Raw genomic sequence first — 14,617 nt, 5'->3', positions numbered from 1 at the left:
CGTTCTAACCAATCACACACGATTATGCTGAGCTTATGAATGCAATGGCCAATCAGATGCGTTCAGATGAGTCATCACTGAAACAGCGGTGCTCCGTTGTTTAGCATGCGCTGACTGAATTCTGACTCACGAATTCTCTCCTCATAAACAACAAAGCGCAGATGTACGTGCGATGTAAGTATAAGAGATTTATTCATCATACAGTGTATATTCACTGATTTTAACGGGAGTGTTTTTAAAGTGCATAAAGACTGAGCTTGTGATGATGTTCTTTGGTAATGTTCTTTGCTTGTTTTCTGTAGCTGCTTTTTGAGTAACTGAGGAAATGTAAGCTTATAATTAGTAACTTACAATATTTCTATTAATTTGTTATCATGTTAAATACAAATTCAGTCATATTAAAAACATTAGGCTGCTTTTAGTCTTATGCTGGAGTTGGTTCACTTTCTCGCAATGAAACTAAGTAAATAATTACATAAATTAGCATGATAATATCTTTTTTAACCTTAAACCGCATAAACACATTTCATTACACCAAATACACAAAATAATGTTCCTTTTTAGCAACGTCATATGACCCCTTTAAAGATGACATAGTCAATTATGCACACACAGGAAAAACAGAATGAAAGGGGTAAAACGTCTCCGTTTACTCAACATAACCGTGGTTCCCTGAAAGGACGGAACGAGACATCACGTATGGGGAAACCCTTTTCCTCCGAGATGCTGAAGCCTGATTGAATCACTCTATTGCTCGGCAATAGCAAAGTCCCTTTAAGACAAGTAATTTCACTCGGCGGCCATCTTTGAAACGCCTCTCGGGCATGCAAGTGCAACTCTTATCTCTTTGAATGGGGAAACATCAAATTCTCCAAAACTTTTCGCCAAGTTTACGATTAAATTTCAGATTTAAAATCACCAATGAAATCTGACAACAACTGTCTCATAAATGTTGTTTTTTATGCTCCAATAGCGTTAGAAATAAAAGCGTATTTTTCAGGCTAGACCAGCCAATGCGCATGCGCAGTCCTAAGAGCATCTCTCCAGAATGCAGACTGTTTCTATAGCAACCGGGCAGTGACAAGATGACTTTACAGATTAGCGATTGGCTCTTTTTCTCAGAAGGCGGGGCTTAGTTCAATAGAGTGGCCATATTGAGCGTTGCATTTTTCCCCTTTCAAAACTATACGAGTGACACGTCTTGGGTATTCTATAGTCTTTGGCAATAGTCAACGGCGTTCAAGCATTCACCTGATTGGCAGGCTCAGCTGCCATATCGGCCACCAATTTACCTCAGAATCTTTGACTGAGCAAGAGTCGTTGAGGCTCTGAGGAAGTTTTCCACACAGCAGCTTACGCAATTTCTCGTTTCCTCCTCTCGGAGAACCACGGTTACGTTGAGTAACCGCAGACATATCGAGTTGGTCTCTCGAAATTACATATGGGGAACGTATAAAACCCCACCGTATGAAAACCAAGCTGGGCCCAGCTTGAACAGAGCCGATACAGTAGACTAGACGCATGCAGTAGCAAGCAAAGTCCCAAACATGTTGGTGCTCACATATTCCGCCAAACTGTATGAGCGGGCAAAACCTCGTGAAAGTGTTCTGAGATGATCAGCCCACTGCGAGATAGATGTCCTGAATTGACATGCCTTAACCCAGGCCCATGAAGAAGCCAGACTTGGGCACGCAATTCCATTGGGCGGTCGAGTCCTCGGGAAACATAAGTTAGGCGAACAGCTTCTCCAATTCAGTGTGACAGCCTCTGCTTCGACAGCGGGCCGATTTTCTTAACGCCCGTGAAGCAGACGAAAAACTGCTCCGAAGTTCGAAACTGGCTAGTTCTGTCTACATAAGCATGCAGCACGCAGCACATGCACGGGGCACATGGCGCGCCTCTGTGACACTGAATCAGAGGCTGGTTTGGAGGGGCAGAATGCCTGTATTGTAATAACCTGGGCTCTGAATGGCATTGAGAGCATATAGTGAATGGACTGAACTCTCTGTGCTGATAAGCACGCAAGTATCGTGCGCGAGGTAGTTCAGCACGTGCATGCGGCTGAGTCTCAGGGGGAAGTGCTGCATTCATGATCATCGTGAATGAGCGGGGGGCCAGAGCCAGCCCCAACGGTAACACTTTGAATTGGTATGCAACACCTTCAAATGCAAATCGCAGGGAGCACCTGAGATGAGGGGCTATCTGAATTTGAAAATAAGCATTTTTCAGATCAACAGCTATGAAGTAGTCCTTGGGCTGGATATGCGCGTGGATCTGCTTCACTATACTTATCTTGAATGCACGTTTCGCCAGCGAAAAAGCTCGCCTAAAAAGCTCCTAAGGCCGGTTTCACGCCACAAGCGTGAGTGGCATGTAAGCAGCACATATTTTTTTTGGCATGCATGTTAACAAATGAGTGCATTCACACTGGGAACAGAAGCAGCACGTGAGCATCAAGCAGGAATGTCACGTGAGCAGCGCTGAAGCGATGGTTTCGGTGCAGAGTCACAGAATAAACATGCCTAGTGTGTTATAACAAGAATTGGAGCATGTCAGAAAAGAAAATGAAGAATCAACAATATGTATAGAAGATTTACCCATTTAAACTTATTCAGTTTGAGTGAAATTATGGTGTATCAAAAAAAACATTATAAACAGCACGTTCTATATCAAAGTATGACTGAAACAACATAATCTGAGCTGTTTTTTTGTTTACATTTTACATGCGTATACCCGTGTTAAACTTTTAAGACTTTAAAACTTTCATGTTTATAAATGACCAACTTCTAAAAACAAATTTATAGTTGTTTTTGTAAAGAAATATGTAGCTTTGGAGCCGCTACTGTGACACTGTACAAACACGTCCAGTGTGAATACTCTCGCAAGTCTGCAGCAGTGACGAAGTTATGCTGACGTGAAGCTGACGCGAAGCTGATGCAAAGCTCAAGCTTGCAGTGTGAAACAGCCATAAAACTACATTCCATGACACAAAAACAGTATTAAATTTATAAAATTATAGTGGATTTGGGCGTCCACCATGACACTCGCTGTGAAACAGTTGAAATACTGCAAGCAGAGGGATACAAACGGTGAAACGGTAGGAGTTCTGTTATCACTAGAATTTTGTACGCCTAGAAAAGGCTCTCAGCCAATTAGATTCGAGGACCAGAAAGAACTGTTATTTAAATGTTTAAACTGACAAAGCTTCTTAAACACATGCAAAGAATAAACTTTTCATGATGACAAAGAACTCCAACGTCACATGAGTGTGATAGAGATGATAAAAAACAGATGTATTGTTTGTTGTTGCCTTAGTAACCGAGGCAGTGTAAAGGCACAACCCATAGATATTTATAGGTAGATGCCTTATTAGCGTCTGTTTCTATGGGCTGATATACGCCATATTGGAATGGTCAAAGCCAATCCGTGAACACTGGAGAGCAAGTTGACTGATCATCTGCATTACAACTGTAGTTGTACTCATGTATGAATGTCTATATGTGCAATATACTTCAGCAGATGATTTTGCTGAACTAACACAATAAGACAAACCCATTAGCTAACATGGCATTAAAAAGTTACCGTAGTTTAAAAACATGTAATATTGAGTTAATACATATTAGAAACACAAACTAACACATTCTTACATGTGAAGGTATATCCCATTTCTTTGTGAATTTAAATTTCAGCAGATTTTACAACCAGATGCTGCGCAATGCTGTGGCATCTTGGAAAACTCGTTGATTTTAACTGTGAATGACAACACATAGTCCGTTCCAAGATGGAGGACACATTGACATGTCTGGAGCGGTCGAATGTTGAATCTACCTATACATATCTATGGCACAGCCCTCTTCTGAAAAAAGGGGTGGGGAACGGCTCATTTGCCTTTAAAGAAACATACAAAAAAGCAAGTTTTTGCTTCCACTCAAAAAGGTGTTTTTACAGCATGGAATAATAAATGTTCTGTGGTGTATTTTGAGCTGAATGTTCACAGACACATGCTGAGGACACCTTAGAGCTAAATCTTGTCAAATGGGCATAATAGGATCCCTTATCTGAATCTTAATATTTATCTGCACGTCCGCATTTCTGCACTAAGGTAATTCTGAGTGGTATACAGACAATTGTCAAGTCACTCAAGCTATTGAAAAAACACATTTTTGGATGATTCAGGAAAAAAAAAAAAGTAAATAAATAAATTATATTTATATATATATGTGTGTGTGTGTGTATAATAGCATATCACTATTGTTTCTAAAGCATTAAATTGAAATTCTTCTACAAATTGTTTCCGCATATTGTTATATCAGATGCTTAAACATAAAAATATTTGTTATTGCCTAGGAAAATTGTATTTAACATCTGCGAGACATGGAGAATGACCTCCTTTCAGTTGTTACAGTGGATATGGGTCAATTAGATGGGTCTAAATATATTTTAATTTTAGTGGCAATATATTTGAGTGCATGTTTGAATGGGTTACAGGGACAGGAGAATAGGACAGGATGTTTGGGTTGATTATGGGCCTATCCAATAAAATTAGGCTTTTCACACTGTCACATGTACTGTTTGTATGTTTGGAAAGTTATTTCCTCTACATGTTTCGTTCTTGAAGGTTGACCTGCAGAGGACCTTCACATTCCGGAACTCAAAGCAGACTTACAATGGCATCCCGATCATCGCTGCTAACATGGACACCACCGGCACTTTTGAGATGGCACAGGTGCTCAGCAAGGTGAGTGCTTCTTTAAACAAAGCACAGTAACTGATTAAACACAGTACCTGTATCTTTGCAATATAACCCAGGGAAAGTCTTGTTTTACTATGTTTTATCTCTGTGATTATCAAGATCTCACTGAAACATAATTAGCTGTGTCCTGTTTCCATGCACTGGGATCAAGAGGCTCTTATATTTCTGTCTGTCTCAGTGCCAGACACTCACTGCCCTCTCAGACGTCTCTCTGATCTGTCTTTCAGCACACTCTCTTCACAGCCATCCAGAAGCACTACTCCCTGGAGGAGTGGAAGACTTTTGCAGCCAGTCATCCAGAGTGCCTTGAGGTGAAAGGGCAAAAATGACTTTCTTGCCTTTCTTAACCAAAAGCTGTTTAATTAAGCAGTACAGTCCATCTAGAAACCATATAGCAACATCAAACCACATTAAACACTCTAGCAACTGCCTACTACCAATGCCATATTACACTCTTACGAAAAATGGTTCTAGACAGTACCAAAAAAAAAGGGTTCTTCAGCTTGTAACAATAGCAAAACACTTTTTGGTGCTAAATAGAACCCTTTTTATAGGGTTCCATAAAGAACCATGCTTTGAAAGTTCTATATAGAACCTTAATGGTGTTATAAATAACCTTTTTAATGATGGTTTATTTTAATTAATTAGCATGTTAGTATATTTATATAATTCATATTAGTATTATTAATATTATTGAAGAAAGCCTTAAAAAAAAAAAAAAAAAAAAAAAAAAAAAACAGCCCCTACATCACCACATGTAGGGTTGTCGCGATAACGTAATATAGCAATACCGTGCGATTGACGAGCAAACCTCAGAGGAATGCAACAACCGCAATTTTTGCGTGTTTTCTTTTTTCATAGGGTTATGCCCTTCTCGTTTTACACTTCGTGCATGTGTACTGAATATTAATGTGTACCATGCTGATTTGTACTGAGGCTCCGTAGATTTGCACTTAACAAGCCTAAACAGACAACGAATGAGAGAGAGATCAACTGAGCACGTGCGATTACTTGCGAGTCATATATATTTGTGAAACGAGCTAGAACGTCTAGAACGAGTTGGTTTCGGTTTCACTGGCTTCTGAATATGACCTCGTTATATCGTAACACATACACACACAGATTATATATATATATGTATATATATATATGCCGATAATACCGCATACCACGCTATTGAGCTACTCAAAATTACCGCAAGGGAAATTCCTTCACCGCGACAGCCCTACTTTAGCCTGGTTTTATATCAGATAAAACATCCCAGCAAGGCCTAGCATCCCACCCAGCTATTATCCAAAACACCATAGCAACCAGCCAAAGCAACACCTGAGCAACTGTCACACCGAATAAATGATGTCTGTAATAGCCTTTCAACAGACTAACACGCATTTGATAGCAATTGATTGATTATATGTGGGGCGATTGTAACAGTGTTTGTAGGCAATTGTAACTCTGAAAACTCAGCCATATTAACAGACTGTATCTCAAATAAAAGCCAACCTCAAAGTAATCACTTTACTGCTATAGTATCTAATAATGTTAAGATTTTTTTTTTTTTTTTGTGTATGGTTGAAATTCTTTTAGATGTCAGGCATCATATGCATTTAAAAAGTAAAAGTCTATTTCTATTTTTGCAGAAGACTAGGCAACTATTCTAGTGTAACTAGATTTTAATTATTTAAATATATTTTAATATATATATATATATATAAATATTTTAAATATATTTTATTCAAATACATTAATCAGCTCATGAGTCAATAACAGTCTTTAATCCATTTTTTTTATGTTTTAAAAGCAACATATTGTTTAATGTTTAATACTAATAATTTTTAAATATAGTTTTACATTTAAATGTTCATTTTCTAACAGACACAGACAAACTAGTTGCTTACACTGGGCCATGTGGCTCGGTGGCAATTGTAACGCAAAGTTACAATTGCCCCTGATATTGCAGCCGTGATAAAATCTTGTATGCTAGCTAGCCATGCCTATATTAGCATAGGTTGTTCATGATATTTTTCAATAACCTACAGATAAAATGTATATAAGTTTAAATTTGCAGTCATCTAAACTTTAGACAGCAGAATACTATACATCCAAAAAGTAAATTTCATACTTCAAAATCATTTTGTTAAAAACTTCTGCTGAGATGAAATGATTGTGGTGCTCCTTTTTGACAGGCAAAGAGAGAATCCTACTGAGCATGTGCAGATTAAGTGTCATCACTCTAGCTTGTTTCTTATTGGAGGAATTGAGTGTGTTAAAATTGCCCCCGGTCTCCCCTACATACCAATTTTTTATCAGAACAGAATGACAGCAAATTAGGCAATGCAACCTGAGTTATATAAAGCATACAAAAGCTTTCTAGACAGCTAATTCATAATTTTCATGTGGTGAATGACAGAAGCCATCTTTCCTTTCCTCTCCTCCTCAGCATGTGGCGGTCAGCTCGGGCAGTGGAGCAGCGGATCTGGAGAAACTGTGCAGCATCCTGGAGGCCATTCCTCTCATCCAGTACATCTGCCTGGATGTCGCTAATGGCTACTCTGAACACTTTGTGGAGTTTGTAAAAAGAGTTCGGGAAAGGTTTCCAAAGCACACCATCATGGTGAGATTTTTGCCCAAACATAATATAACAAATGTCATATCAATAAGACAAAAATATATATATTTTTTAGTTTTTTTAAGTAAAAATATCATATAACACATCTTGATCATTTAGGCGGGAAATGTGGTGACAGGGGAGATGGTGGAGGAACTCATTCTGTCTGGAGCTGATATCATTAAAGTGGGCATTGGGCCAGGTATCACATTAGATTTCCCAACACTGTAATACATATTCATAGTAGACAATCTTTTAAATGAAATTACATATTACTTAATCTGGAGCACGTTGATTTGAAAACAATGTGAACTTCAGGTTCTGCGCTGTTATCGAGTGTGCTGACTCGGCCCATGGACTGAAGGGACACATCATCTCTGTGAGGCTCTTTAAATGGCTATCACTACTGTTAGCATGTTACCATGCTGTAATGCAATGCATGAGACTGAGAGGTGGGAACCCACAAAACAATGACATCACACTACCACAAGAGGGCAGCATCCTCAATTCAATGCCAGTGTTTCCCTATCTTTTCAGTTTTACACGCCCCCTCAGAAAGACTAAAAGTCTTCATTAAAGGGGTCATATGATGCTGCTAAAAAGAACATTATTTTGTGTATTTGGTGTAATGAAATGTGTTTATGTGGTTTAAGTTTAAAAAAACATTATGTTCCACATAATGTACATTATTGTTTCTCCTCTATGCCCCGCCTTTCTGAAACGTGTCGATTTTTACAAAGCTCATCGGTCTGAAAAGCGAGGTGTGCTCTGATTGGCCAGCTATCCAGTGCGATGTGATTGGCCGAATACCTCAAGCGTGTGACGGAAATGTTACGCCCCTACCATACTGTGATGCCGTGTCCAGCCGGAGCGACGAGACAAAAACATTAAAACCCATTACAAACTAGGCATTTGTTGCATCCAGTGAGGACATAATTACGTATTATAATGAATTATACTGTCTTTTTACGCGTGTCCTCTTTTGGAAGGCCAAACAAAGTAGCTTCGCTTTCACAACGAAACACAGCGTCACACGCAGCGGCGGCCTAGAGTGAGGAACGGCCGGCGAGCTGAGTGAGAGGCCGGTGAGCTTGAGAATGGCGCGGCCGGCGGATTCGACGAATGAGCGTCCGGTGGGCTTGCGGCAACCACATGTGGTTTGAGACTTTAGTCTTTGCAACTTTACAGATCTTCTTTATACACCAAGAGCTTGTAACACTCCAAAGAGAAAGGAAAAAATGAAATCGCATCATATGACCCCTTTAACACTTAACCAGTTACCAGACTTATTTCTTTTAGTTCATGCATATTTTTTTGTTAGAATAGTGTTGCAGCGATGACGTGTTTTCATAGGCTAGCCTGTAAATTAGTATCACCCTGGTTCCCTCGACAAAACCAAATAGAATTTTTCCAGTGGCTTTTTAATTTTTGCAAAAACTAATTTCTGTGACCAACAAAAGTTTATGAAAAGTTTATGTTTTGTTCATCATAATAATCTTCACAAATGAACACAACTTATTCATTTTGAAGCCTAAATACAATCTCTAGAAATAAAAAGACTGAAGTAATAAAAACCAACAGTAAGCTTTGATTTTGGAGCGATGGAACCGGAAGTGCTAAAATGCTTAGTCATTTCTGGGATTTGGCATACAAAAATACGTCATCCCTTTTTTTTTTTTGTTTTAAACAAAACAGTCTCCAATAGTGTATTTCTTTAATGTGACAACTGAACTTGTTTGTCATTCACAAGTTTGTCATTAACAGTTCTGGGAGCAATCTTGGAGAAAGACATAACAGTGAATTTATTTATAACTGAAAACCAATTAACTTGTCTTTAACAAGTTTAACAGTTTTTGTTGTTTTGTTTTCACATTTCTATCAGCTCATGCATTTTCTGGGATTTGAATCCATGACCTACAGTATGCATCGCTATCACCATACTTTACCATATGAGCTATAGGAATGCTTTGCAACTGTGCTGTATTTTATATGACTTTATGTAACTATAGGAGTTTGTAGTAAAGCTTTTTTTTTTTTGTCTTCTAGGACGGAGGCTGCAGTTGCCCTGGAGATGTTGCTAAAGCTTTTGGTGAATTCATTTTTTATTTTTTTTTATGTTTCCAACATCTCTAATGATATATAATTTTACTGTTCTTGTACCATTTAAAAAATGCTATTATATGTATTGTTGTCTAACTAGGTATAAAGTATTAATGTATCTAATAATGAATTTTACGTTAGGTGCTGGGGCAGATTTTGTCATGTTAGGAGGAATGTTAGCAGGACATGATCAATGTGCTGGTGAACTCATTGAAAAAGATGGCAAAAAGTTCAAGCTGTTTTATGGGATGAGTTCAGACACTGCCATGAAGAAGTATGTCGGAGGGGTAGCAGAGTACAGGTGAGGATGTTTTCATACATGTATAGGGCATATTTAAGGCTATACATATTGGGATTTAAGTGCATTTGCTACAAAAATAACTGTGATACTGCAGGGCATCTTATGTAGGTCTGTTTATGTGATTTCAGGGCATCGGAGGGCAGGACGGTCCAGGTGCCCTACAAAGGTGACGTGGAAAACACCATCAGGGACATCTTGGGCGGCTTGCGGTCCACCTGCACATATGTAGGAGCTGCCAAACTCAAAGAACTGAGCCGCAGGACGACCTTCATCAGAGTCACACAGCAGTCTAGCCAAATGTTCACTTAGTCATGCACACTAAAAACATACACTCACAAATGCAGATTCACCAGTTAAGGAATAGTTGAGCTGAAAATGATAATTCTGTTACTGTTCTGTGAATTTGGACGCACTGTACCTTTAAATGGCAGACACATTCATAAACATATTTCCCTCTGTCTTCAAGTTTTCTGTGCTCTTTAGATTCATGAATCTACAGTATCTGATTCATTATGTAACTCTTACACTCATACAGACAGACCCATAGATACTGTTTTGCTCAGGAACCTTGCTGAACCCCAACACATTGCCTTGGAAAACCAATTATGTTGCAGCATGCTCAGTTTTATTCATTTCAAGTTCTCTAAAGTATGTAGTGGGTCTGCATCTGTACGAGACAGAGGGTGAATAAGAAAACATCAAGTCTCTTGACAGGATAATTCCGAGGCGAATTCATTCTTTGTAACTATGCAACCCATTGTCTTCCTAGAGTGTAACAATCAGCATGACGGTTTGAGAGCTTGAGAGAAAGAAATGCATGTTAGTGGAGAATTTACACACCAGCAGAGAAAATTCTCTGCCACATTAAGATCTAGTCCCTGCGTGTTGTAACTTTGAGTTGATTTGAGCAGCGAGTGGTGCAATGTGTACTGTTGTGGACAATTTCTGCTGGCTTGCTTCCTTTGTGATTGTACAGAGGGTGTGGTGGGATGTCATATCAGACCAGAGGAATGTGAAAACTGCTGCACCTAATTTCTTCAACATGCCTTGTGCAGTTTAGATGAGATAGAAAATACTTTATTAAATGTATTACGAGTAAAACATTACATATGGAGGAATAAACATCTGAACAAGAAATGTGTTTTTTTTATGCCTTAAATTGCTTTATTATCATCATTATTTTGCAATAATGACTGGCTGACTGTGTATGGAACTATAATATGCTAAGGAAAATTTGTCCATTACAACAAACAAAACAATCAGCCTATACACTACGGTAATAGAAATACTGATGTCCTCTCAGGTAATAGGCTATTTTACTACAGTTGATAACTGAAAAGCGAGATGGCACCAATTGAGTTTGTATGAAACGAGAGATAATGGGCTTGGTTCCAAAAGTATTTTTACCATTAATTTTTCACATAAGGATTTTTGAAAAACTCTTTGTTAAAGAGTTATAAAACATGAACCAAACCAACCAGCTATGAGGTCAATCACAACATTACAAACTTTGATTTGAAGTAAAAAAGTACTTGAAAATCAGATAAAAAGGCAAAGGTACAAGACTGAGAACGGTTTTACTGAGGGGAAAGAAATACAATCACACGAAGCATTGCAAATGCAATAATAAAAAAAAAAGATAAATATAAACTATTGATTTAAAGATGTTGATTATACAGAAACAACACTTTGTTTATTGTAAAATATGCATATTATTCATACAAATATTTTAGTTTGAGAGCATAGGGAGACTGATTTACATTGCTTCATGGGAGTGGGTGGGGACTAAAGTTTTTTTTTTTTTTAATTATTAAAAAATAATAAATTGAAATAATACAGGCTGATAGCTTGAATAAAAGTAGGGTGACCATACATCCACAAAAACATATAATATCGATTAACCACCTCATAGCTCACAGTAGGTCTGTCTTTAATGGTTTATAAATTGTTAAAAAGGAATTGGATTTTTACTCCCGGAACTCGACTGTTGCACTTTATTAGGAACCCAAGCGAATCCCATTGGCTCAAACATGATAGTGTAATTCATATTTTCATTAAATGTGTATATTCAGACTTTTATACTCAACTTACCTTCTTTTTAAACTACTATACTGTGGTTAAAACTAAATGGTAAACACAAGTACAGACAAGCAGACAGCGCTGAATCAGTCTGGCTTATTGTATCGGTCATAACTGTTTCCCACAGCCAAGTGTGGGTTTGATGGTGTCTGATAAGATCTCAATGTCTTCCATCTACACTTTTTCAAATGAATGATCCAGCCCGGAACAGAAGGGAATACTCAAAGCCGCCACCTCCGCCAACACCCACACTCCATTGACTAGGTGCACTGGAGCCAAAGAAGCCTGTGGAATACCTCTGTGTGCAATTGCTTGCGAGTATAGCTTCATGTCTGTCTTTGAAATATGCCCACTGTATCTGACCTTTGAAATCCCATTCTCACAAATCACAAACTCCAAAAAGGGTGCAGTTTGCAATTGGCACTGTAATTTTTATTAGTACGTGTATACTGCAACAATAAACTTGTACTGGTATACAGACAGTTTCTTTTTTAAACAAATTTGTTCACAACCTGAATCAAATATTGTTTTGTTGTTCAGAATAATGAAATAAGTTCTAACTAGAAAACCGGCAAGCACCATCAAAGAAAGGGACCAAAAAAATCCAAGAAACAACGTGAGTGTATCCTACAAATAGACACACCACAATTAGAAAATAGAATTTCAATTCAAATTTTTTTATATTCGTTTTCTTTTTAAAAAAAGCTAGTGCAAGTACAATATTTTTGCACAACTTACAGAGTATGCACGCATATGGAAATAAAATGAACCAAAAGAAAAAAAATGGCCTTTCACAATGATTTCCTACCTAGGGATTTATATTTTTTATATCTAGTTTCCATTCTAAATAAGGTGCAAAACACTACTTCCTCTCCCAACAACCATCTCTTGCTACTGGCCAGACTCCTCTGATACAATTCCAAGAAAACAGAACCTCAGGACTGGATGCAACATTCAATTTTTCTTTAAGAGTCTTGCTAAACATTTCTGCATGGTGTCTTACATACTATAGGTCCAGTAAATCCACAGCACTGAAGCTATGGAGAAAACAACAACACTGACAATATGGCAACCTGCCTCTACCGAGTCAAACAGTAGGTAAAGGTCCAATCCGGAGGTTTTATGATCATGGATCTTTCTGCCCAATGGCAAGTGAACAAAGAAACTAGAAACAGCTTCCATTTCCCTTCCAATGGAAGACTTATAATCTCTTTATGACAAGACCTGTAACACCTCTAATCCAGCAAGCCTGGGGTATTACTGCTATATCTTAACCCACTTCTTCCTGAGGAATGACCAATGACTTCCTGTATATCACAAAATACATCTTAAAGGAACACTCCCCTATTTTTGAAAATAGGCTCATTTTCCAACTCCTCTAGAGTTAAACAGTTGAGTTTTACCGTTTTCAAATCCATTCAGCCGATCTCCGGGTCTGGCAGTAGCACTTTTAGCTGTAGCTTAGCATAGATCATTGAATCTGATTAGACCGTTAGCATCTCGCTCAAAAATGACCAAAGAGTTTCTATATTTTTCCTATTTAAAACTTGACTCTTCTGTAGTTACATCGTGTACTAAGACTGTGTGTTAACGGTCTAATCAGATTCAATGATCTATGCTAAGCTAAGCTAAAAGTGCTACCGCCAGACCCGGAGATTAGCTCAATGGATTCGAAAACAGTAAAACTCAACTGTTTTACTCCAGGGGAGTTGGAAAATGAGCCTATTTTCAAGAATAGTGGAGTGTTCCTTTAACATTTCATTCTCAAAAGGGGAAAAAAAAAAAGGTGGCTGGACATGCGTGCACATTTAATAATAACCAAACGCCGTTCACCTGACAAGGAGTACATAGTGTTATTCACCTCCGGCTAATAGTTTGTGTATCTGACCTCAGCTTTAAAATCTCGAGGCGATTATTCAGAGTGCTGAGAAACTCCCTTCACTGTTCATTCCGAATCCAATTTACACAAAACATACTTGGAAATGACTGACAATTTAAAATTAGGCCTAAAAAGATTTGACAGCGTACAATTTTACCGAGACATCTTATTAAGCATTCATTGGCAAGAAATCCAGAATTACAAAATGACCTTTTTTCTTGAAGATATGTTATCTTGAGATTGTAGTTGTACAAATTCTGAAGGATAAATACACACGTTACGAGGCTGTCGATTGCTATGCGTGAAGGTGACATCGGGGATGTGAAAACAGCATCTGTACACAAGTCGGTTCAGGCCTGTGATGGTCAGTACATCCCTGGCGTTTAGTTCTCAGAGGTTAACCAGGGTTGAGTGTCCAGTTCAACCCAACAGTGACAAATACTCCTCAGGATTCATCAGAGGATGGTTGCACGAGTCTCTTTCCTGCGCCCAGCTGGATGAGGGTGACAGAACACAGGATGTACCTCTCTCTCCGAGGAAGCGTTTGTCAGTTTACCAGCTCACCAAAACGATGTAAGAGACGAGGGCCGGCCTCCTTTTTTAAGGAGTGTGCACTGTTTTCACTATCCAGCACTGATATAGCTAAATGCTCATATATCAACTATAGAATTAACAATAAGACTAGTTACAATACCCATATCAAGCAGCCCATACATCAGTTAGTTAGGGTGAAACAAAACCATAATGTGGGCCTGTAGAAGATTCTCAGCCTGAGGTTATTAATCCAGCGGTTTGGACAATTGACAAGATGTCAAACAACAGTCAAGTTGAACAGAGAAGTCCTGACTGATTTTACAACTGATTTCAAAGAAAAGCAAGCTAAAAATACGTTTTTTTTTT

The 14,617-nt window shown here is 38.3% G+C and overlaps 1 protein-coding gene across 1 annotated transcript in view; it reads left to right on the top strand.

Moving 5' to 3' along the window:
* Window positions 1-11,433, top strand: part of LOC107696222 (GMP reductase 1-like) — a 19,293-nt gene extending 7,860 nt beyond the window's left edge. Inside the window, exons 2-9 of the mRNA XM_016496482.1 lie at window positions 4,619-4,738; window positions 4,981-5,064; window positions 7,191-7,364; window positions 7,479-7,585; window positions 7,677-7,737; window positions 9,405-9,447; window positions 9,600-9,759; window positions 9,888-11,433. Coding sequence (XP_016351968.1) covers window positions 4,619-4,738; window positions 4,981-5,064; window positions 7,191-7,364; window positions 7,479-7,585; window positions 7,677-7,737; window positions 9,405-9,447; window positions 9,600-9,759; window positions 9,888-10,068 — 930 coding nt within the window. The 3' untranslated portion in view covers window positions 10,069-11,433. The remainder of the gene's footprint in view (window positions 1-4,618; window positions 4,739-4,980; window positions 5,065-7,190; window positions 7,365-7,478; window positions 7,586-7,676; window positions 7,738-9,404; window positions 9,448-9,599; window positions 9,760-9,887) is intronic.
* The last annotated feature ends 3,184 nt before the right edge of the window (window positions 11,434-14,617 follow it).

The sequence above is a fragment of the Sinocyclocheilus anshuiensis genome, unplaced genomic scaffold (genome assembly GCF_001515605.1).
Source record: "Sinocyclocheilus anshuiensis isolate Anshui unplaced genomic scaffold, SAMN03320099.WGS_v1.1 scaffold734, whole genome shotgun sequence".
Taxonomy (NCBI): domain Eukaryota; kingdom Metazoa; phylum Chordata; class Actinopteri; order Cypriniformes; family Cyprinidae; genus Sinocyclocheilus; species Sinocyclocheilus anshuiensis.
This window is presented reverse-complemented; position numbering and strand designations above follow the sequence as displayed.